The sequence below is a fragment of the Gossypium hirsutum genome, chromosome D09 (assembly GCF_007990345.1).
Source record: "Gossypium hirsutum isolate 1008001.06 chromosome D09, Gossypium_hirsutum_v2.1, whole genome shotgun sequence".
NCBI lineage: Eukaryota > Viridiplantae > Streptophyta > Magnoliopsida > Malvales > Malvaceae > Gossypium > Gossypium hirsutum.
This window is the reverse complement of record NC_053445.1, coordinates 6,839,840-6,862,042: the sequence shown is the minus strand read 5'-3', so window position 1 is coordinate 6,862,042 and position 22,203 is coordinate 6,839,840. Positions and strand designations below refer to the sequence as shown.

General features: G+C 33.8%; 2 protein-coding genes across 2 annotated transcripts; both read right to left on the bottom strand.

Moving 5' to 3' along the window:
* Positions 1-1,792: 1,792 nt before the first annotated feature.
* LOC121220730 (uncharacterized) lies at positions 1,793-8,531 on the bottom strand. Its single transcript, XM_041100162.1, has 11 exons — positions 8,473-8,531; positions 6,816-6,823; positions 6,449-6,587; positions 5,116-5,536; positions 4,889-4,997; positions 4,758-4,838; positions 3,795-4,628; positions 2,873-3,312; positions 2,796-2,802; positions 2,257-2,703; positions 1,793-2,127 (listed from the first exon to the last, which is right to left on the bottom strand). The coding sequence occupies exons 1-11, from the start codon at positions 8,529-8,531 to the stop codon at positions 1,793-1,795; spliced, it is 2,880 nt and encodes a 959-aa protein (XP_040956096.1).
* Positions 8,532-19,234: 10,703 nt separating this feature from the next.
* LOC107892335 (uncharacterized) lies at positions 19,235-21,726 on the bottom strand. The gene has a single exon (XM_016817397.2). The coding sequence runs from the start codon at positions 21,568-21,570 to the stop codon at positions 19,537-19,539; it is 2,034 nt and encodes a 677-aa protein (XP_016672886.1). The 5' UTR covers positions 21,571-21,726; the 3' UTR covers positions 19,235-19,536.
* Between the last annotated feature and the right edge of the window lie 477 nt (positions 21,727-22,203).

Genomic DNA, 22,203 nt, shown 5'->3' with positions numbered 1-22,203 from the left:
TTATTTCTAAGAGTGTTAAGTACACTAAGGATGTGGAATGGAGAGGAGGAGGAGGAAAATTAAATATATATATATATGAATGATTTATGTATAATTGATTATATGATCGATTATAATCGATAAACGTGAAAATAGAAATGATGCTTACATTTGTATATTATTGGTCATGGTTTAAGCTCATATTGGAAAATAAAGTTTCATAGTATATATGTATGGTATATTTGGTATATGATTTGGTATGAAGTAAGGCCATGAATGGTATACGGATTAAATGCACTAGCTTGCGATTATGGTTGAATGATATGTTATTGTTTTGTGTGATATTCGTAGGAAATGGGTGTGGAAAGGAAATGAAATACTAAGTTCATACTTGAAGAATAAAATGACGAAAAAGAGGATGATGAGTTGATTCGATGTTGTTATTTAAGCTTAAGTGATGTTTGCATTGCAATACCAAGAATTTTATAAATGTGCTAATGAAGGGTAAAATTGATAAACGTTGAGTTAAATGGTGAATACGTATTAGTATTGAACTTAATGATATTGAATTGTACGTGAATTAAATGGAAGTTTCTAGTGATATGTTTTGAATTAAAAGAATTATGGTGGTACTGAAATGTATATTGGATTGAGAAATTGATTTGAATTGTGAACATGAGAAATTGTGAATTGAATGAAATAAAAATGAAGCATTGAATTGCATAAGTATCGGGTCTCGTAGGCCCTATTTGTTATAATTATAGTATTTTGAAGTTATAATGTAAAGATTTATAAAAACATGTTAATAATTTGGAAAACCTTAATTTGAATGAAATTTTATAACTTGGTTTAATATGTTTATAAGTGTATTTATTCTGGTAATGCCTCGTACCCTATTCTAGTGTTGAATACGGGTAAGGGGTGTTACAATATGACATCACCAGATTCGACCTTAATACTTAAACCGGGTTTGGGGTGTTACATTTTAATACCAATTCACATGCCTTACATGCAACCTAACCAATGTCGAAAATATACCATCTTAAAATATGAATCAACATAGCATACCATATTTCATTACCACTTTGCATACACATAAGCATTTACATTACTCAACTTCCCAAATCAACCATTCCAAACATAGCAAAATACAAAAGGACTCTACCAGGTACATGCTATTTAACTAACAAAAGAGTTTCACCAACTTAGTTGAGTTCAGGATTCTGTCTAGATGCTAGAACCAATGCTCACGAACTTGTATTTAACCTAATATGCGCACGGAAAATAAAATCGTACGTTGAGTAATAAATCAGTAGTATTTCTATAATTCAATCAATAAAATTCACATTAAAATCAAATACAACATATAAATGATATGTTATTTAAAAAAAAATTAAATAACATGTCATAATATATCATTATACCATTTGAATCATCCCATTCATATTTAACTACTAGTATATAAGTATAATGCATTAACACCACATTTTTAGATCATATTCATTTCACATTTTAATTCCCTATTAACCTAGCTCGGACTCGAGCTGATACACAAATCCAACTAACACACCAATTTGACACCCAGTGCCTGATCGGGTAATTCTGAAGTAAATAATTTGCGCCCAACGCTCATCAATATAACCTAAGTAAAAGTTGTACCCAGCACTGAACGACTCATAGTTGAAGTAACCCGTACTCAATCTATCCTATGGCATGCCAACTATATCCAACTCTGTCTGAGTAGTTAATAGGGTACCAATTATTCAATTTCGAATATAACTTAATTTCACAATTCATAAATTTCATTTCATCATCAAATCATCAAATCACTTGTATCATTTAGCCGAAGGCTCCAATCCTTTCGGTTAGGACGAACTGTTTTCTCCAAAATAGTCTTGATTTCCCTGTTTGAGACCTCGGCTTGACCGTTCCTTTGGGGATGGTAAGCCGTAGCTATACGGTGGTGGACTCCATATTTTGCCAACAATGCCTCCATGACCTTATTACAAAAGTGGGTACCACGATCACTAATTAGAGCTCGAGGTGTGCCAAACTTGGAAAAAATAGTTTGTTTTAAAAACTCCATAGCAGTTTTGGCATTATCATTATGAGTAGGCTTTGCTTCTATCCACTTAGAAACATAGTCTACTGCAAGAATTATGTATACATTGCTAAATGAAGAAATAAATGGGCCCATGAAATCGATACCCCATACATCAAAGATTTCGCATACATGAATCGGGGAAAGGGGCATTTGATTTTGTTTAGTGATGTTACCTGCATGTTGGCACCTATCGCAAGACTTACAGAAGTTATATGCGTCTCGAAAAATTGTGGGCCAATATAGCCCACATTCTAACACCTTATGAGCGGTCCGCTTAGGGCCAAAGTGACCTCCGCAAGCTTCAGCATGACAAAAATTAAGGATAGAAGTTACCTCAGTTTCTGGAACACATCTTCGTATTATCTGGTCTGAACAGTGTTTCCACAAGTATGGGTCATCCCAAATGTAATATCGAGCGTTGCCTCTAAGCTTGTCCCTCACGGAACGTGCTAACTCAGTGGGTAATGATCCTGTGGCTAGAAAGTTTACTATATCTGCATACCATGGGAGACGTACCTCGGTCGAGAATAGGCTCTCATCAGGGAATTTTTCCTTAATAGGAATGTCGTCAAAAGGTACTTTTATTCTGCTTAAGTGGTCAGCCACTAAATTCCCGCATCCTCTTTTTTCTCAAATCTCAATGTCAAATTCTTGGAGCAGCAAAATCCACCTAATGAGCCTCAATTTTGCTTCTTTCTTCGCGATCAAATACCTGAGAGCTGTATGATCAGAAAAAATAATCACTTTAGTTCCCAATAAATAAGGTCAAAATTTATCTAAAGCAAATACAACGGCTAAGAGTTCTTTTTTCGTAGTGGTGTAGTTGCTCTGCGCAGCATCTAGGGTTTTCGAGGCATAACATATGACATGTGGTTCTTTGTCTATCATTTGCCCCAACACGGCTCCTACACTGCGCTCACTGGCGTCGCACATAATTTCAAATGGGTATTTCCAATCTGGTGGTTGTACTATAGGAGCGGAGACTAACTTTTGCTTGAGTGTATCAAATGCCTCCTTACATTTTGGGCCAAACTCAAATTTCTTATCCTTCTGCAACAACTCACACAGTAGTTCAGCTACCTTCGAGAAGTTTTTTATGAAGCGCCTGTAAAACCCTGCATGGCCAAGAAAAGAACGACTTTCCCTCACAGTGGAGGGATAATGCAAAGAATTTATAATATCAATTTTGGCCTTATCGACCTCAATTCCTTTAGATGAAACAACATGACCTATAATTAAACCATTGTCTACCATAAAATGACACTTTTCATAATTCAAGATAAGATTAAATTCTATGCACCTACTCAAAATTATCGTTAGGTTTTTACGGTATTCATCAAAACAACTCCCATATACAGTAAAATCATCCATAAAAACTTCGATAATTTTTCCACATATTCAGAAAATATACTCATCATACATCTTTGGAAGGTGGCTGGCGCATTGCAAAGATCGAATGGCATCCTTCTATATGCAAATGTACCGAATGGGCATGTAAAAGTGGTCTTTTCTTGGTCCTCCGGTGCGACTGGAATTTGAAAGAAACCTGAGTATCCATCAAGACAACAAAAATGAGTTTTTCCGGCTAATCTTTCACGCATTTGATCTATAAAAGGAAGAGGGAAATGATCTTTTCTAGTGTATGAATTCAACTTCCTGTAATCAATGCAGACGCGCCACCCATTTTGTACTCGGGTAGGTACCAAGTCACCTTCAGCATTTTTCTTTACTGTCACGCCTGTTTTCTTGGGTACGACCTGAGCCGAACTTACCCACCTACTGTCAGAAATAGGGTAAATTACGTCAGCATCTAAAAGCTTAATTATTTCCTTTTTTACTACCTCCATCATATTCGGATTTAGCCGTCTTTGCGCCTCTCGCCTCGGCTTCGTGTCTTCCTCCAAGTAGATCCTGTGTGTGCACGTCAAAGGGCTTATCCCTTTTAAGTCTGCAATGGTCCAGCCAATCGCCTCCTTATGACTTTTTAGTATATGAACCAAACTTTCCTCTTCATGTGTGGAGAGTCTATTGGAGATTATGACTAGTAAGGTATTACCCTTCCCCAAAAATGCATATTTCAGATGCTTAGGAAGTGGTTTTAACTCCAACTCTGGTGCATGTATAACAGAAGGTAACAGTTTAGTATTTGGAGATAATAACTCATTAACAAATTCAATTTCATCAAGTTCAGAATCATCTCCATAAATTGACTCATAATTTTCTTCCACCAAATAGTCAATTATGTCGATACGATTTACACTCAAGATTTTGTTTGGATGGCTAATGGCGTCGTAGACATTAAATTTTACAATCTCCCTATCAAACTCCATCGTAAGAGTTCCACTTCGAACATCAATTTTAGTACTAGCTGTAGTAAGGAGCGGGCGACCCAGCAGGAGATCTGAAGATCCAGGAGTGATATCCTCCTCCATTTTGATTACATAAAAATTTGCAGGGAAAATAAGTTCGTTAACTTTTACCAAAACATCCTCGAGGACTCCTTCTGGGTGCACAACAGACCTGTCCGCCAATTGAATGATAACACCTGTTTTTTGTCAAAAAACCTGCATTAAGTGATTCATAAATAGAATATGGCATTACATTTATAGAATCCCCTAGATCACACATAGCCTTCTTAATTCCCAGATGACCTATTTTGCATGGTATTGCAAACATGCCCCTATCTTTGCATTTGCCGGCATTTTTCGTTGTAACACTGCGTATACATTCTCATCAACATTCACCCTTTCATTACCTGTCAATTTTCGCTTGTTAGTGCAAAGCTCTTTAAGAAATTTAGCATACCGTGGTATTTGCTTGATGGCGTCCAACAGCGGAATATTGATCTCGACATTCCTAAATGTTTCAAGAATTTCCTTGTCCTCTTTACCTCTTCAATATTTGTTGAATCGTTCTGGAAATAGAGGTTGAATTTTAGGCAATGGAGGCTTCGGTCGGACCTGTTCATCTTTCTCGGGTTTTTCCTAGGCGATTTCTTGGGTAAGATTCCTATCAGGAATCGATTCCAGTACCTTTCCACTTCGCAACATCACTGCATTTGCATTTTGTCTAGGGTTCGGTTCTGTTTGTGACGGCAGCTTCCCTTGAGAGGTCAATTTCTCGATCGATGAGGTCAACTCTCTTATGGACACCTCGATTTTCTGTTGGAAATCCTTCGTCTCTTTTTGGAAATTAAGAGTTTGCTGTTGAAAATTAAGAACATTAGCTGCTAACTTATTGACCATGGTTTCTAGAAAATTACCTGAACCTTGTGACTGTTGCGGAAACCGATTTTGGTATGGCTGGTTATTTCGTGGATTGGCCCCATAGCTTAAGTTAGGATGGTCCCTCCATCCTGGGTTGTAGGTATTAGCGTAGGGGTTATACTGCCTTTGTGGTGGCCTAGGGAAATTTCCAACAGCATCCAGATGGGCCGTGGTATCATCATACAAACTGGGACATGCATCAGTTGCGTGATCAGGTGTAGCACATATTCCGCATAATCGAGCTGTCTTCGCTTTTTCTGCAATAAGAGAATTCATCATATTAGTAAGTCTATCAACTTTATCCTCTAAGGTTAAATTACTTACCTGGTGAACCCTTCTAGGGAGTTCAGTATTGGCTCGGAACTGCTAAGAATTTGCAGCCATCGTGGAGATCAAGTCTCTCGCTTGTTGGGGAGTCATGTTGACCAATGCTCCTCCACTAGCAGCGTCTACCATATTCATCTCCATGGGCTTCAAACCTTCGTAAAATTATTGGAGGAGAGATTGCTCTGTTATACCATGTTGTGGATAGCTTGCACACAACTTTTTAAATCGCTCCCAATAATCGTAAAGGGACTCAGCTTCTTTTTGTCTTATTTTAACGATCTCTCTTCTTAGCTTAGCTGCCCGAGATGTTGGAAAAAACCTATTCAGAAACAAACGAGATAAATCAGCCCAAGTTGTAATAGATCCAGGGGGTAAATAAAATAATCATTCCTTAGCAGAATCTGCTAGGAAGAAAAGGAAAGCACGCAATTTAATCTGATCCTCAGTTACCCCCTAAGGTTTCATGCTAAGACAAACCATATGAAATTCTTTCAGATGCTTGTGGGGATTTTCATTTTGCAACCCACGATAAGTTGGCAGTAATTGGATTAAACCTGACTTCAACTCAAAATCAGTATCAATAGTAGGAAACGCGATGAACAATGGCGGTTGTTCTGTCAGAGCTTCGACCAGTTGCCGAATCGTTTGAGCCATTAGTTGGTGTACTAGATTCGGGTTTTCGTTAACCCTAGCGTTAAGCACTTCTTCTGGTGAGTCGACTTCTACTTTTTCACTTTCAAGTGTTCGAGTAGGGTTTTCGTTAACCCTAGACTCAGCTTCGTCGTCAACTTCGATTTCTGGCGGTAGGTTACTTTGAGTTCCAACCACCGCTGACTGCTTTTTCCGTAACTTTGTCTCTTTGCGATTGGCTCTAGCAGTCTTCTCAATTTCTAAATCGAACGCAAGAGTACCTGGAGCAGATTTGGTCATAAGAAACAAAAAAAACAAGATTAGTACGTTGCCAATCCCCGACAACGGCGCCAAAATTTGATGCGGTCATTGAAAGCACCAAAAATATCCTATCCCTAATAAATAATGAAAAATAATAGTAAAAGGAAAGTAGGGTCAAATCCTCAGGGACTGGACTTGCAAAATATCTTGTTCTGTGAAATCCCAAGCAGAGTCTTGCCCAAGACAACCTGCGTTCCTAAAAAAAGAAAAACAATAGCAGAATTAAATTATTGGATCTAGAAATGAAAAATAAAATAAAAACAGAATTAAGAATATTGAATTGAAAATTCGAGAAATTAAAAATAGAGTTAAGAGAAAGAAAATTCTTATGGGAGATTCCAGCCTCCAGTTGTCTCATTCCGCCTTGGGTTCAATCCTCGACTTTTAGATGATCCTTCCCAAACCGAATAAGCCAGTTATAGTGGAAGAGGATGCCTACGACCACTAGCTCCAAGGATTTAGACTTACAATTTAGTGGAACCTGACTCTAGACAACAATCGCTTCTGTGGGATCGTCTTATGCTAGATCAACGTTACTCAATGGCGAATCCCACGCCATTTTGTCTCTTGGGCTCGCCAACCTCTGACGCAGTAAGCTAACGAACTGACTGTGCAACCTTCCCAAAACATACAAAGCGGTCGTCTTTGCATACGTTGAAAAACTTACTTCTTAAAGGACTTGGACGGAAGCGTCAGCCCCGTAGTGCGGAGAAACGATGATACTCAGCAAGGAGGCTAAGTACAGATTCTAAGCCTCATGAACCCTTTTGGGGATTTTTGACAACTTTCGGCTAGATGGGTTTAGTGGCTCATGATTGTGGTAGAAAAGAAAATAAATAAAATAAAAATTTTATTGAAAGGAAATATGAAAAGAACAAAAGCCTAGACTTTTGGGGAGAGAGTGTTTACAGAAAAATAAAGATAATATCCTTTTTGAGTCACTTCACCCTCTATTTATAGTGCTAGGAGAGATATTCTAATCCTACTTAAATTCTTAAAAGATAAATACATTTAATTGAAGATAAATAAAGATAAAATAAAATCCTAAAAATAATCTTTAATAATTATCTCAATATTAATTATCCTAATATAATTAAAATAGAGTTTAATATAATAAAATCTCTTCTTTTTGCATTTCAACCCTTGTGTCCTCCATGCTTGCACTTTTGGCACCAACTTTTCCTTGTGTCGCACATTGACCCATTTTATCTCTAAATTCACGCTTTTGGCCCTTAATTTCGCTTTTGCCTCAAATTTAGTCCCTATGAGATAAAAGATCATAAATAGCTCAAATTAGCAGGATAATACTCAGAATAAATACATAATTAATACATAAAAATATGTTATTCTAGAGTGTTATCAGTCTTTACTCAACAAATGACTCTTTACATCCTCGAACGAGAGTTTGTCTCTGCCATAAATCAAGGTCACCTTGAAAGACTTGTATGAAGAGGGTAAAGAGCACAAAAATAGAAAGTCTGATCTTCATCATCTGTCTTAACCTCAACATTCTTTAAATCATTAAAAAGATTAATAAATTGACTAATGTAATTTCTAAGAATCTCACCTTCGTTCATGCAAAACGTAAATAGACGTTGTTTCAACACTAAACGGTTAGGTAAAGACTTAGTCGCATAAAGAGTTTCTAACCTTTTCCACAAGGAAAATGATGTTTCCTCCATCAATACCTCCTGCAATACCCTATTCACGAGGCACATCTAGATTGTAGACATGGCCTTTTCATCAAGTTCTTCACATTTTGTCTGATCTAGATTCTCAGGTTTTTTCTCGGTAATGACCTTTTTTAGGTTGATCTGAACTAGAATTGTCATCATCCGAACTTACCATAGATTGAAATCTGTGACATCATTGAACTTCTCAATTTCATATCTTGTCGTTGCCATATCTGAACAGGCTGATCTACGAAAATTGAACTAACTCTGATACCACTTGATGAAGATCAACCTGATTAAGCAACGAACAAGTAAAAATAGCAAAAAAATTGAGAAATTGAACACACAAATTTTGTTTAACTTGACTTGCAAGCAATCCCTTATTTTATTTAACAGGAATTTAGGTCACCACTTGATGGGGATCGACCCGATTAAGCAACGAACAAGTAAAAACAGTGGAAGAAATTGAGAAATTGAACACACAAATTTAGTTTAACTTGACTTGCAAGTAATCTCTTAACAGGAATTTGGGTCACACAATTCTAACAATTATTTTTTAAGTTCAATTATAGAGTAAATATTTGAAGATTAAAATATGTTTGAAGTCTTTGTACTATTCCTATATTTAAATTTAGTTTTTATACTTTAATTAGTCTATTTATTTTTCAAATTTAAAAATTCATATACAAGTGTTAATACCATTAAATTCTTTTGCTAAATTTGTTGGTTTAATGTTTTGAAATAAAAAAGCTCACTTAGTAGACATGTAATAAAAATGACATTACAATGAACTTGAATTTAACAAATAATTTTACTAGTATTTACAAATTTTAAAAGTTACATAAGCGTTTTAATCAAAATAAAGTATTTGGACTAATAAATGACATTGTATAAGTTTGAGGTACCGAATTTTGTAAAAAGTTAAAATACAAAGATTAAATTTTAAATTTGGGTGTAACCCCAAGACCAAAATTAAAACTTTACCATTTTAATGCAAAAATAAAAGAAAAAAAGTAACTATATAGGTAAACATATGGACCAAAATTGAAATATTACTATTTTCCTATAAAATTCAAAAAAAAGGGAAGATTTTACCATTTACATATCCTTTTTAATATTTCTTTTAAGATACCTTTTTAATATTTCGATTAAATTACCCAAAAATGCCATTTTTTTAAATTACCGGAATAGGCCGATTTTTAGAATATTTACGGGAATAGATGTTATATTAAGGTCTTTAGGGTTTTTAATGTGTTAGAGTTTAGGGTTTAGGGTTTTAAATTGATTAAATTTTTAACATAATAATTGTGATTATTGATTTTGATATTTAAAATATTTGTATTTACACAAATTGTATGTGGCCGTCTATATCGAGCGCTTCGTTTAAGTTGTTACCCAATAAGTCATTGCGTCGCAAACCAAAAGGCCGTCCGTCGTCGACTCGAATACGCAATAACATGAATATTCGAGATAGGTCAAACCAACCGAGGAAGATGCAAACTAGAAAACAAATATCAATTCCATTGTAATATGTAAATGTGTGGTTCTGTGAAATGAGAATAAATATGAGCTTTCATTTTGTGAAATGGTAACAAATTACAAGTTCAATTTTGTGAAATGATAACAAATATCAACTTTAATTTTTGTTAAATGATAACAATATTCCTCTAAAAACATAACAATAAAAATCATCAATATAATATAAACGTTCGATCCAATGATAAAATTAATCAGTCTAGATGCTGGTCAAAATTTGTGTCATATCGAGGTGGTCGACGGTTACGCGCTGAATTTCTTCTTGGTTCAGCCTCTGGGCAGAGTTGTGGTCGTTAAAGTTGTGGTCTCGATAGTTGCCCTTCTTCGCCTTCGGTCGATTGCGACCCTTGCATTCTCGGTTGCAATCGTGCATCCTTCAGTCTAGGAATAGGTGATTAGGAAGATGATCCAGCTTGGTAGAATAAAGATCTCGAAGTTGTTTGAGTCACAAATGGTGAATAAGCATAACTATATTGAGTCTCATACACCGATGGGATAACAATGGACTCTTCGTCGGTACCTAAAACATAGACAACCTATACATCATCATCGGTATTGTTGTCATCAGAGTTGCTGATGGCATAGGTGTGTAATACATTGAGGATGGATGTATTACACTCCAACTTGACATCGAAATACAAGCAGAAAAATGTGGTGCAATATATGGTGCTTGTGTGAAGATGATAGGGTTAGAATACGTACCAGAATAAGATAGTACATACTGATCGGTGGGTGGTGTAGGCATCAATTATGTGGCCGTTGGTACCATAGGTGCTGATGATGGACCCGCCTCACGAGCCCTTAGATTTGAAAGGGGTCGTTGTGGCCTACACATATGGGGATACCGACGCCTCGCCTCTTCTCCATAAAAATATGGCTTGCCATGGATCTTAAACCATGGCATATACTTCGAATAGCATGTTAACTCTGAAACGATAATAGGTCCGCGAGTAGGTAAGAAATCATATCGATTATTCCACATGTTGATATTTTGAGAGTAAAATACCGGCCAAATCTCATTCAGTCGCTGCAAGTTGATAGGATGTTGATCATCAAGGTCTTGAGGTGCTACGTGAATCAATTATTGGAATTTGAACTGTCGCAACACTCTATCAGTCACGTGCATCTCGACGGGAGCGTACACTACTAATGAGACCTTCACGTGCCAGATGTTGGGATTCACAAAGAATTTCTCGTGGATGACTTCTGGAATTGCCAGATCCTCATATGGTGTCCATTCAAATTATATTAACTTGATAAAAACATTAGTTATATATATACTACTAAATACAAAATCGATTACATTAATATTATATAGTTCAAATTTAAATAAATAGATACCTCCGCTTCCGATCGTTGGTCTAATAAAAGTCGTATATCTTGAAGCTCAATAGGTAATCCCATGTGACTCGGCCCATGGTTCCACATATTTAAATAACTTGTCAGCATAATAAAATTTATTTAAATCAATTTTATTATTAAAATATCTACTGAATTTTAAATTGTTACAAGTGGGAATGTATATTGGTAGGTCGCCCGAGGACGTAAAAAGAGAAATCGATACCGTGCCTATGATTGCAGTAGTAAAATGCAACCATCAATTTTGATTTTTCCTAGTTGCGTCGACCGACACATCTTTCGCTACAATGTCGCCAACATGACGAACCCTCAACTAAGCGTTTTCCCTAAATCGGCCTATACCCATAAATATTTCCAAAATTGGCCTATTCCAATAATTTTGAAAAAAAATCGGCAGTTTTTGGTAATTTAATCTAATATTTATAATATAATACTAAATATATTTTAAATCATATATTTATATCATTCTCAAACTTTAAAACATTCCAATTAAACTACAGAGATTATATCAATAATATCCTTCCATTACTAAAATCATTAATTTAACTATTAAATAAAAATGTCATATTTTATGTGACATAATTTAAAGTGAAAAGAATCAAAAAATGAATATTATAAATATATTGATTTTGAGATTTTTGAAACTTTTACAAAAGCTTTTATCATTTTCTCACTTTTTTCGGTTTTACTTTATTTTAATTTTTTTTAAAAAAGTTATGCAATAACATTTTAATTTTCTTTTTAAATTATGCAACGTAAGATTTACATGTCATTTAATGGATAAACTAATAATTTTAGTAATTGAAGGACTTGATTGATATAACATCAATCCTTAAAAATGTAATTAAAATATTCTAAAGTTTGGTGGCTAATTTAAAATGAAGATCATACTTTAGGGCTATCTAGTGCAATTAACCTTATATATACACTAAATATATTTTAATGGGTTAATATTTGGTACATTAATTGCATACTCTTTTTTTTAATTTCACAAGCAAACTTAAAAAACTACCACATGCCACATGTCCTATTTCTTTTATAGTGAGTCTTTGGTACACCAACAATATATTTTTTTATTCCACAAGCATCTATGTTTTCTTAAGATTTATTTTTTTTAATATTTTACTACCCTATAAGCTATAAAACACTTGTCAATCCCTTGACCCTGCTTGTGAAGTCTAAAAACTCTACTTACATTGTCCCAATTATCAAATAATTTACTTTCTTTTATATATTTATTTTTAAAATTTATTATACTGTATGTATTTCCCATATTTTAAAGGGAAATTATTCCATAAACAATGTGTGTAGATTTTGACTCCACAAGTGGGTTAAAGGTGTGACATGTCCTATAAGGTATAGTAAAAATTAAAAATCATATGAGAATGCAGGTTCAAACATTAAAGATAAGGTTATTAGAAATCATCATGAACCCCGAATATAGACCATAAAACAAATATGAAAATTACCAAAAAAATTAATGTGATATATGATACAGTGTGCTAACCAACGATGCAACGTGGAGTAGAGGTAGATGAGGCAATCCACCCCCACCCCCACTTCATTACCATCTATATTCTTGAGCTCTTTTTTTGCTTGCTGGAAATCTGAAACAACCCTACCCAGTGTAAGCCATTGCCTGCATCTATTGACCTTGTATATCATGCATATTTTCTTTCAATTCAAAAGGGTCTAATTGAATTCACCCCTCTCCCCTCATAAAGAGGGCAAGAATTGGAGCCATTTTTTGCACCTCTTTTACAAGGATAGTCAGCCTACAAGCTTGCAATGTTTTTTTATTGTTAATTTACACTAAGAGATAGATAATTCATGATTTCCATTTCCACAACCAGAAATGTATAAAGAAGTAAAAACCGTGAAAAACAAAAGGGTCTTACGGCCAAAATGAAGATAAACACATTTATAGAAAAGGAAAAGGTTTACAAAAGAGAGAAAAGAAAAAATTTGAGAAGTAACTTGAAGGAGAGCTTGATTCAAAAGTCTATGCAAAAATTGCACTCCAAACTTGAATGTCCTTCTTAGGCTTCCTCCATCTCCTTTTATAGGAGAAGTTCTAAACTTTGTTTAATTTCATTTGAATTCCGCACAGTTTCCTGATAAGGATGATGTCTCATCTTTGATTTGATGATATTTTTTGTCCTGATGTGGTTCTGCCACGTTGCTTCTTTTTTTGTCTGGACATAAATGTGGTTCCTTCCACATTGCTTACTTTTTTGTCTGGATGCAATTGTGGTTTCTTCCACGTAGCTTCTTTTTTTGGTCTTTTTCTTTGTTGGTTTTTCCCAAGTAGTTTCCTTTGTCTTTTCTTTTATCCTTCTTGGATATTATCTAGATTAATTTATTTAATTTCATCTAGATTTAATGAGTCAATTGACAATCTTGGTGAGTTCAAACTTTCCCATTTATTTTTTTATTTCTTCAATTATATGAGATGAAAAATCGTCAATCTCCATGTCAGCTATCTTTTTTAATAGTTGAACGGATTCTTTACTTTTATCATCCTAGCGATATCCAGCTCCAGCATCATATACCAATATTCTTCGTCCATCAATCCAAAAGCAATAAGATTTTTGTTGAATTAGATATTGGGCTTTGGTCATAAATCTATTCCTCTGTAGCTACTGATAGGTTGGGTCCTCCAAGCATTTTTTTTAATGGTCCATATTTGATATGGCTGATAAAAATTTTCTTTTTCTGCTCCTTTTATAATTTCAGCATAACTAGCTTGGTATGCTGAATTTGGATTTTGCAACTAAGGTAGTTGACTTACCAGTTGTGGTGTAAATGATAATTGAGTTGGTATTCCAACTGGTTGTTTTACTATTGGATATGGAACATAATGTCTTTGGTTAGGATAAAGTGATACTTGAGAAGGCATTTTTATAAATCCTTTATGAGGAATTTTTTTATTTGAAGGTATACCTTTTTTTATGAACAGTAGTCTATTCATCGACTTTTTCTAGAGGTTGTTTACCTCTATCCATAAGGCCTGTTAAGATAATCAACAATAATATTATCATTACCTTTGACATATAAAACTTCGAAATTAAAAGTACATAATTCATTATACCATCTAATTCTTCTAGGTACAGTTTCCAAACTTTTATTAGTAAGGAAATGTTTAACTGCCTGATTATCAGTTTTTATGATAATTTTTTCAGGTGCTAAATATATAAGAAAATTTTTTATTCCTTTCTTTATAGCTAAAAATTCTTTTTCATATATGGCATAATTAATTTCATTTGGTTTAAATTTTCCCAAACTATATTCACATATTAATTTTTTATTATTTATTGTTCTAGCTTTTAAAATACAACCCCAATGATTTTGTGAGACATCTGTTTCTAAGATTAATTTATCACATTGTTTAGGTAAATAAAATTTCAGAATCTAATTGATTTCATGTCTTAAATTTTTTATAATTTCCGAATTTGCTTTAGACTAGATAAAGGGTTTATCCTTTTTTAAAAAAAAAATTCATATAACATACCTATTTTTTCAAATAAGTTGAAAGAAATTTCTTCCATAATTTATAATTCTTAAAAATTGTTGAAACTGCTTTTTATTTTCAATTTTTTCAGGAAATTCTTTTATTTTTACTATAATATCATCTTGTAGTTTAAGACCATCTGCAAATAATTTTAATCCTAAAAATTTTATTTCTATTTTTTCTAGCTTTATTTTCTTAGGGCTTAGTACGGTTCCATGTTTTATAAATTCTTAAGAAATGATATGTAATTGTTTTCTATGTAATTCTAATGCATCTGAAAAAATCAAAATATCATCTATATAAACTACACAAAAAATTTTATATTTATTAAATATAGAATTCATCAATCTTTGGAAGATTTGTGGTGCGTTACATAATCCAAATGATATTACTTTCCATTGGTAATGTCTATTAAATGCACTAAAGGTTGTCAAAGGTTTGGACTCTTTTGTTAGCATGATTTGTCAGAATCTCGATATACAGTCAAATTTACTAAAATATTTCGCTTGTTTAGCCTGATTAATTAAAACATCATTTCTTGGAATGAAATAACCATCAATAATAATATTTTAATTTAATCTTTTATAATTAATGATCATTCTATCTTTTTATTTTTTTTATTTCCGCATGATTTCTAACTATAAAGGTTGGATTAGAATTTGGACTATTAGTTTTTTTTATTAATCCTTTTTCTAATAATTCCTTAATTTGTATGTCAAATTCTTCTATATCTTGTTTAGTTAGATCATAGGTATTACTCTAATAATTTTATTGGGATTTTCTAATATAATATCACAATATCTAGGGCTATTTTGCCATAATTTTAATGGTTCTTCACTAAAATTATTATCTAATATTTTAAACAACCAATGACTTATTTCAAGTTGTTTAATTTGTTCCTTTCTTAGTGGTGAAAATTTTTTATCACACAAAAAATTATGATTTTCTACTAATGGTATTTCTATAGAAGTTTTTTCTACAAATAACATAAATTAAATTTCTATCAATAGAAAATGACAAATGTTGATATATGAAATTATTACCTAATAATATATCTCCATGCATTTCTAGAAAACATAATATTTTAGGTATTACAAATCTTACATTATTTATGTAAGCTGGTACGTTTCTAGTTTTATATTGAATTATAGTTTCGTTACCATCTATTCCTATGGCTCTTATTGGGTACTTCATAGGTTCCCATTTTTCTAAAGGAATGGTATTTTTTCTGCAACTACTAGTTGTAGCTCCAGTATCTAGTAAAGCATGTAAAGAATATATTTAATATTCTTTAAATTGAAATGTAATTTCAATATATGTGTAATATTTCCTAGATTAGAAATTTGAAAATATAATCACATCACTTGTACCAAGTTTCATTTGTTGGAGATTATTGAAGTTTGTATTTCTTTCATTCTAGTATTTCTAGAAGATACAGAATTTCTACTTGGTTCTGTGAGAAAAATAGGAATATGAATTGTTTTCATTCCTATTGGTGTTGAAGATATAAAACTTCTACTTGGATTTTCCTCATCTTCCTCTATTTGAGTATTTGAGGGTAAAACCAAATTATCATTTGTATTTTTTATTGTCGTATTTTTAAAATATAATTTATCACCGGACGACACATATTCTATTATACTAACTAGTTTAAAAGTACTTGCTCTATTAATTCTTTCTATCATCCAATCTCTTGGAATTGATAGATCTCTTAAATGTAATAATTTTGGTTGTACTTCAGTTGTGATTTTATTATATTCAAAGAGTTCAATAATTTTATTATTAATTTCTTTAATTTCCACTTCTGTTATTTTAGTATATCCGTTAATAGAAGTCCAACTGATTGCTAGATCTTTAGCTAAATAATTTATTTCAGATTTTTTTGTCTGAATTCTAAGACATAAACAGTCTTCTATCAAAAGATTTGTAATAAATATAAAGTAATTTGGTTTAACTTTAAATTCCATTACTTCTGAATACAAATTTGATTGAATTTCTCCAATAAATGCTTTTATTGGATTTTCAAATCTTTTTTCTAATAATACCGCTATTATTGGTATATCATGTCCTCTTCTAAATAATGCTCTTATAGTTATCATTATAATTGCTAAATGTATATATCTAAATTGGGGATATTTCTTTTTAATCCTCTTAATTTTGTCTTTAGTAAATAGTGGGATTTTTATTAATCCGCCTCTAGTGTCTTTGACAATTGTATTACCACTTATTTTTTTCTATATGTCTTTTACACCATTTTTATATTTAGATATTTTATAAATTTCTTCTTTAGAAATATGATTTTTATTAATATTTTCTATCATTTCTTCAAAAAGGTTTTTTTCTTCTCCGATTATATTTCCTAATTTTATATCTTGTTGTTCATTCTTAGGAATTTCTTCTATCTGATTATTAGAACTACTTCCTATATTGAACATAAATATATATTCTTCATCATCTGTATCAGAATCTGTTTCTGATATTAATTCGTATAATATTTCCTCAGGATTTATTTCCTCTTCAGAACATATTTCTGAATCTTATTCTTCAAGTGTTTTAATAATTTTTCTTACACTTTTTCCCTTGTTAGGACAATTTGGTGCTATATGACCTTCTTCATTACATATGAAACATTACATTTTTGTTTTTTAATATTTTTAAAAGTTTTTCTTCTAATGAAATTTTTCTTTTTATTATAACCAAAATTTTTCTTATTTCCTAGTTTCCATCTAACTAGCTTACATCTTCTATTTTTTCTTTTTATGTTTTCTATAAGTATTTGGATGTACTGATTTAAATCCAAATTCTCATGCAGTTTCTAGAAATTGTGTACAATGTTTATTACTTAATTTATACTTAACTTGTTTCAAAGCTTTACTTCATAAACAATAACTAGTTATTCTTATGTAAAATTAATTCTATTTCTTATAGAATCTATAGTTTCTGAATCCACACCGGAAATTTTAATGTGTTTTTCTAAAATCGTAGGTGGTGGTAATTTATGGAATTATTTTTTTCCAAAAATCTACATTTTCATTTTTTTAGTTTTTGATATTCATGAAGAATTTTTTTAAAAAAATCCTTCTAGATATCTAATATCACATAATTTAATTTTTGACAATATATAACTAGATAGGCTATCTTGATCTTTTTTATTAGTATAGCCGCAAAATTCTGTTTTTAGAATGGCTAACACTTTAATTACATCTTTGGGAGTTTGAACCTGGTTAATTAACTACCTTTTTTGTTCTTTTCCTTTTTCTAATTCTTCCCATCTTCTTAAGAATTGTACAATATCTCCTTGAAATGTTCCAACAAAATAAATTAAATTTTTTTCTTTTGACCAAGTGTTATCGTTAACAACTATAGTCATAGACTCCACCCAATCATCTATGGTTTTTTCATAGTCTTCCATGGGAATATTAGTTAGACGATTCTCCTAAATTTTCAAATTTTATTTCATTAGTAGCAATATTTTTTGTTTAATCACCAAATATTCTAATTGTATTTTCTTGTTCACATTTTAAATGATCTTAAATAAGCATATTCATAAGCTACTAACCTAAACTATAGCTGACATCAAGACATTGAAGCACAGACCACAAAAGATTAATTCCAGTTGTTAAAATCCATTTCCTTGTTAATATCTTTTGGAGGTACATTGGAGATTACAAATGCCAACGGTAGTTTTTGCCACATTCTCTCCAACAAACAGTCACAAGTGTGGGGGCAAAGCATTTGCTTAAAATTAACTGAAAAGCAATACGACTTATGCTACAATTGCTACTTCGAATCGGTGTTCGGTGCTGGGATTTTCTTTGTTGCTCATGACCTTTCAATTTTCAAAAATTACTCTTGTTAGCCACATATCTGGCTCCTCAAAGAGGGCTATGTTTATCGGGTATGACTCTGTGTGTGCAAGGATAACTAGGTGTAAACTTAAACGCACCAAAATCCCATTTTCATCATCACACTAAAATCTGATCAACATCGGTAAATCATATCATTGAGACTCAAACATATATCATGCATGAATAAATAAATGGAAATTTAGATGGTGAGTGAAAGACAAGATTTTGGGGTTTCCAGCAAGAGAAAACAACCTAGGGCACAAAATAAAAATAGAAAAAGATAAAAAAGGCAAAACAACAAATTGAAAACTTGTGTATATCCACCCCTGGTCTAAAGTACTGCTCGGTGACAAGCTTATCTCAAATCAAGCAAGGGGCTAACTTATCGACCAAGTGCAAATGTGCCTCGAACTAGAAAACAGCAGACTAAACACCTAGTTCTTATTCCGTGCAGAAATGTGAAATTCTATTTAACTATAGGATTCATAAGGATGTCCTATACCGTAAGACTTCATATTAGTACAAGTTATAAACTTGTGGTAGAAAAAGATGACAGGATAAATAGTAATAATCTAGTCACAGAAGTGCACTGCAGTTCAACAGGCGATTTTAAGGAAGCTAGTTGCAGACCGAATCTTAACATTAACTACAAACAAACAACTTCAAGAGCACGTGCAAGGTCTTCAAATTTATAGTTTCATTCCACAAAAGAAGGGAAACAGGTGGATGAGAAGGCAATGATGGATATCAGAGATACCACAAAATCCTTTATGATCGAAAGATTGACATCCATCCAGCATGTAAGGAAAATATAGCATGAGTTGAGAGATTATGCAGTTAGGAAAATCAACAAAACAGAATCTGTCCTAAAATTTCAGAAAGTCTCGAGTAAAACTAAGTTTCAACCTTGGGACTTACCACTCGCACAGGAATAAATGTGTTCTACTGAGTTCAAATGATACAGACTTTGCTTCATTAACTATCAAAACTGCTTCCTCTTGTTTCTAAAAAGTTTGTCCCTTTTTGCATACACATAAGAGAGTGCAAGGAAACCAACTGCGGAAAATGATAATGCAGCCCACGGGAATGGTGGGTCCTTGAAACAAACAAGTGATGCTTCAATTTCTTGTGATGCAGTGTATACGAGATCGTGAATTGCATAAAGATCGTGATCTGAAGACTTTATGTAATAGAATGCCATCTCGAAGTCAAAATGCGACAAAGCAGAAACTGCTTTATCCAGCTTGTACCGGAACAAGTGCCACCTCTGTATGAACTCAACATGCTGCTTCTGTTTAAGGAGATTTCTATCCCCACCATGTGCATCTATAGATTCGAGAACATCAATAGCACTTGTTAGACTGTAATTCAATGATGTCAAGAGAAAATTTCTCCGAGCTGCATCCTTCTGCACAAAAGACAATGACATAACCTCTGAAAATGGTCCAAAAGGTGTCTGACCAACACTCCATGTATAATCCACAAGTGTACTGTTACGTGTAGGGCTCCATAACAAATGAGTTGGCGACACTCCCCACATACTCTGTAAAATTGAACCAACAAGCGGCCTCTGCAGCTCCCTTGTACGAGTGAAAACATGACGACCATTACAACTGTAATCACTCACAGTTTGAGCAGTCCTAGTCCTAACAGCGATAACCATATCTCTAAATGCAATAGACTGATGATACCGATCCAGCAACAAAATGGTATGATAATCCAAATCAAACACATAAACAGGAAGTACCCTACTACCAAATTCCTCCTCGGGCAGGCCTGCGACCCTCCTAAACTCCTCTGCCGAATCAGACAATATCTGATGCAAACGTTTCGAATCCAAATACTCGCTCACAATCAAAGTGTAGTTATCAAACAGAAACCTCGAAGTAAAGGAATTGGTCGACCTAGAAACCGCAAAAGAACAAATCGAACACTCCTCGTAGTTAACACTATACCTTTTGAACTCTAAACTCTGATTGCCTAACAACAACTCACCATCATTTGCCTCATTACGGAAGGATTTTTCAATCTCATTCCAATCCAAACCACTTGAATCCACATTTTCAGATGCGTGAATATGGATAAGCTCAACAGTTAAAGTATTCTCGAAATGAACGGGAATTCTCAAAGGAGGAACAACAAGTACCTGATAAGCACTGTATATCAAAGAAGCCAAGTCGGCAAGCAAGGTTTTTTCGGATTTGGGTCTTCCATGTGCAGCTGCCAAAGGGTGAAACTCGCCTCTCGGGAGTACCCCATCACCAGATAAAGCCGGCCCATAGTCAACGGGACCAGCCCCGAGATCAATCCAAAGATACCTTTTGTTGCCAGTCCAAAGCGTCCCTAAACAATTGGTGTAGCCTGCGGAAGACTCGGAATGAGAGTAAGAGTAGGCATAAGGTTGCTTGGGGGCAACACCCAGATTGAGAATATAAATGTAAACGGAATTATCGGTTTTCTCGGAGTCAAAATGGCGGGAAATGATGGGGTCGACGGTGGAATAGGGGATGGAAAGGAGAGGTGAACGGAGGGAGGAAGGGGTAGAGGAGAGGGCGGAGGAAAGAGCGGTGGAAAGGGTAGAGGAAAGAGAGGAGGGAGAAAGAGAAACGTCAAGATGGAGGGAGTGGCCGATGGAAAGAGAATGATGAGAAGAAGAAGAGATGAGGTGAAAGTGAGAGGAAGTGACGGAGGATTGGAGGAAAGAAGTGAGCAGAGAAAGGGAGGAAGAAGAGAAATTGACGCCAACGAGGCGGATATGGAGAGGGATTGGGACGGAAAGTGAAAGAAGGGAGGAGATCAGCGAAGGGATATGGAGAGGGGCAGCGGAGGAGGAAGAGAGGGATTTCTTGAGGGAAGAAGGGAGGGACTGAAAAGGGTCGTTTGTCGATTTCGGGTCGATGCGGGACTGTTGGGTTAGAAAGGAGTCCAGTCCGGGAATCGGTGCGGCGGAGCTGTGGAGGTTTGTAGTGGTGGAGAGGAGGAGGAGGAGGAGGAAGACAGCGGTCGGCATCTTCATTTGGGGCTTCAAAAGTTTGTTGACTGCTTAAATGGTTATATCTTGAAAAATCATATTAGATCTTTCAAAGATCCAGAGAAGGGGAAACTATGTTCCGATTACGGACTTTCGCCTGCTACTGCTTTGATCTATCCACTGATACGTGTAAATAAGATTTTTGTGTTTTCAATCTTATTTTAGGTTTAATTAAAAATAATCTCAATTTAATTTAATTATGCTTTGATATTAAAATACAACACTATTCATCTAGTTTTGAGTAGGCCTAATTATGGGACGGACCACCCGGCCTGGCCTGAAGGCTCACCCAAAATATGAGAGGGTTTGAATAAAAATATAAACTTGAAAAATGGGCTTGGACAAAAAAATAGGGCTCGTTTAAAAAATGAGTCAAGCCTTAGGTAAGGCATTTTTTGCCTGAGTCTGGCCCGGCTCGGCCTAAATTCACTAAAGGACAAAAAATTTGTTCTTTTTTTTTGTTTTTGAATGTTGTTTTCTTGTTGTTTTCTCTCTATTTTGCTACTATTTTACTATTATATTGCTACTATTTTGTTGTTATTGTTTGAATATTGTATAAAACTTATTTTATTGTTAATTTTGTTATTATTTTAAAGGCACTTGTTAATTTTGTTATTA

Bases quoted from the DNA above. Each gene is read 5' to 3' on its own strand.
- LOC107892335 (XM_016817397.2), bottom strand. From the start codon at position 21,570: ATGAAGATGCCGACCGCTGTCTTCCTCCTCCTCCTCCTCCTCTCCACC.
- LOC121220730 (XM_041100162.1), bottom strand. From the start codon at position 8,531: ATGGCAACGACAAGATATGAAATTGAGAAGTTCAATGATGTCACAGAT. The intron at 5,537-6,448 runs GTCTAGGGTTAA...TGCATGTCCCAG, and splicing joins GAAGTTGACGACGAAGCTGA to TTTGTATGATGATACCACGG. The intron at 4,839-4,888 runs GTATGCTAAATT...GAAAATTGACAG, and splicing joins GCCATCAAGCAAATACCACG to GTAATGAAAGGGTGAATGTT.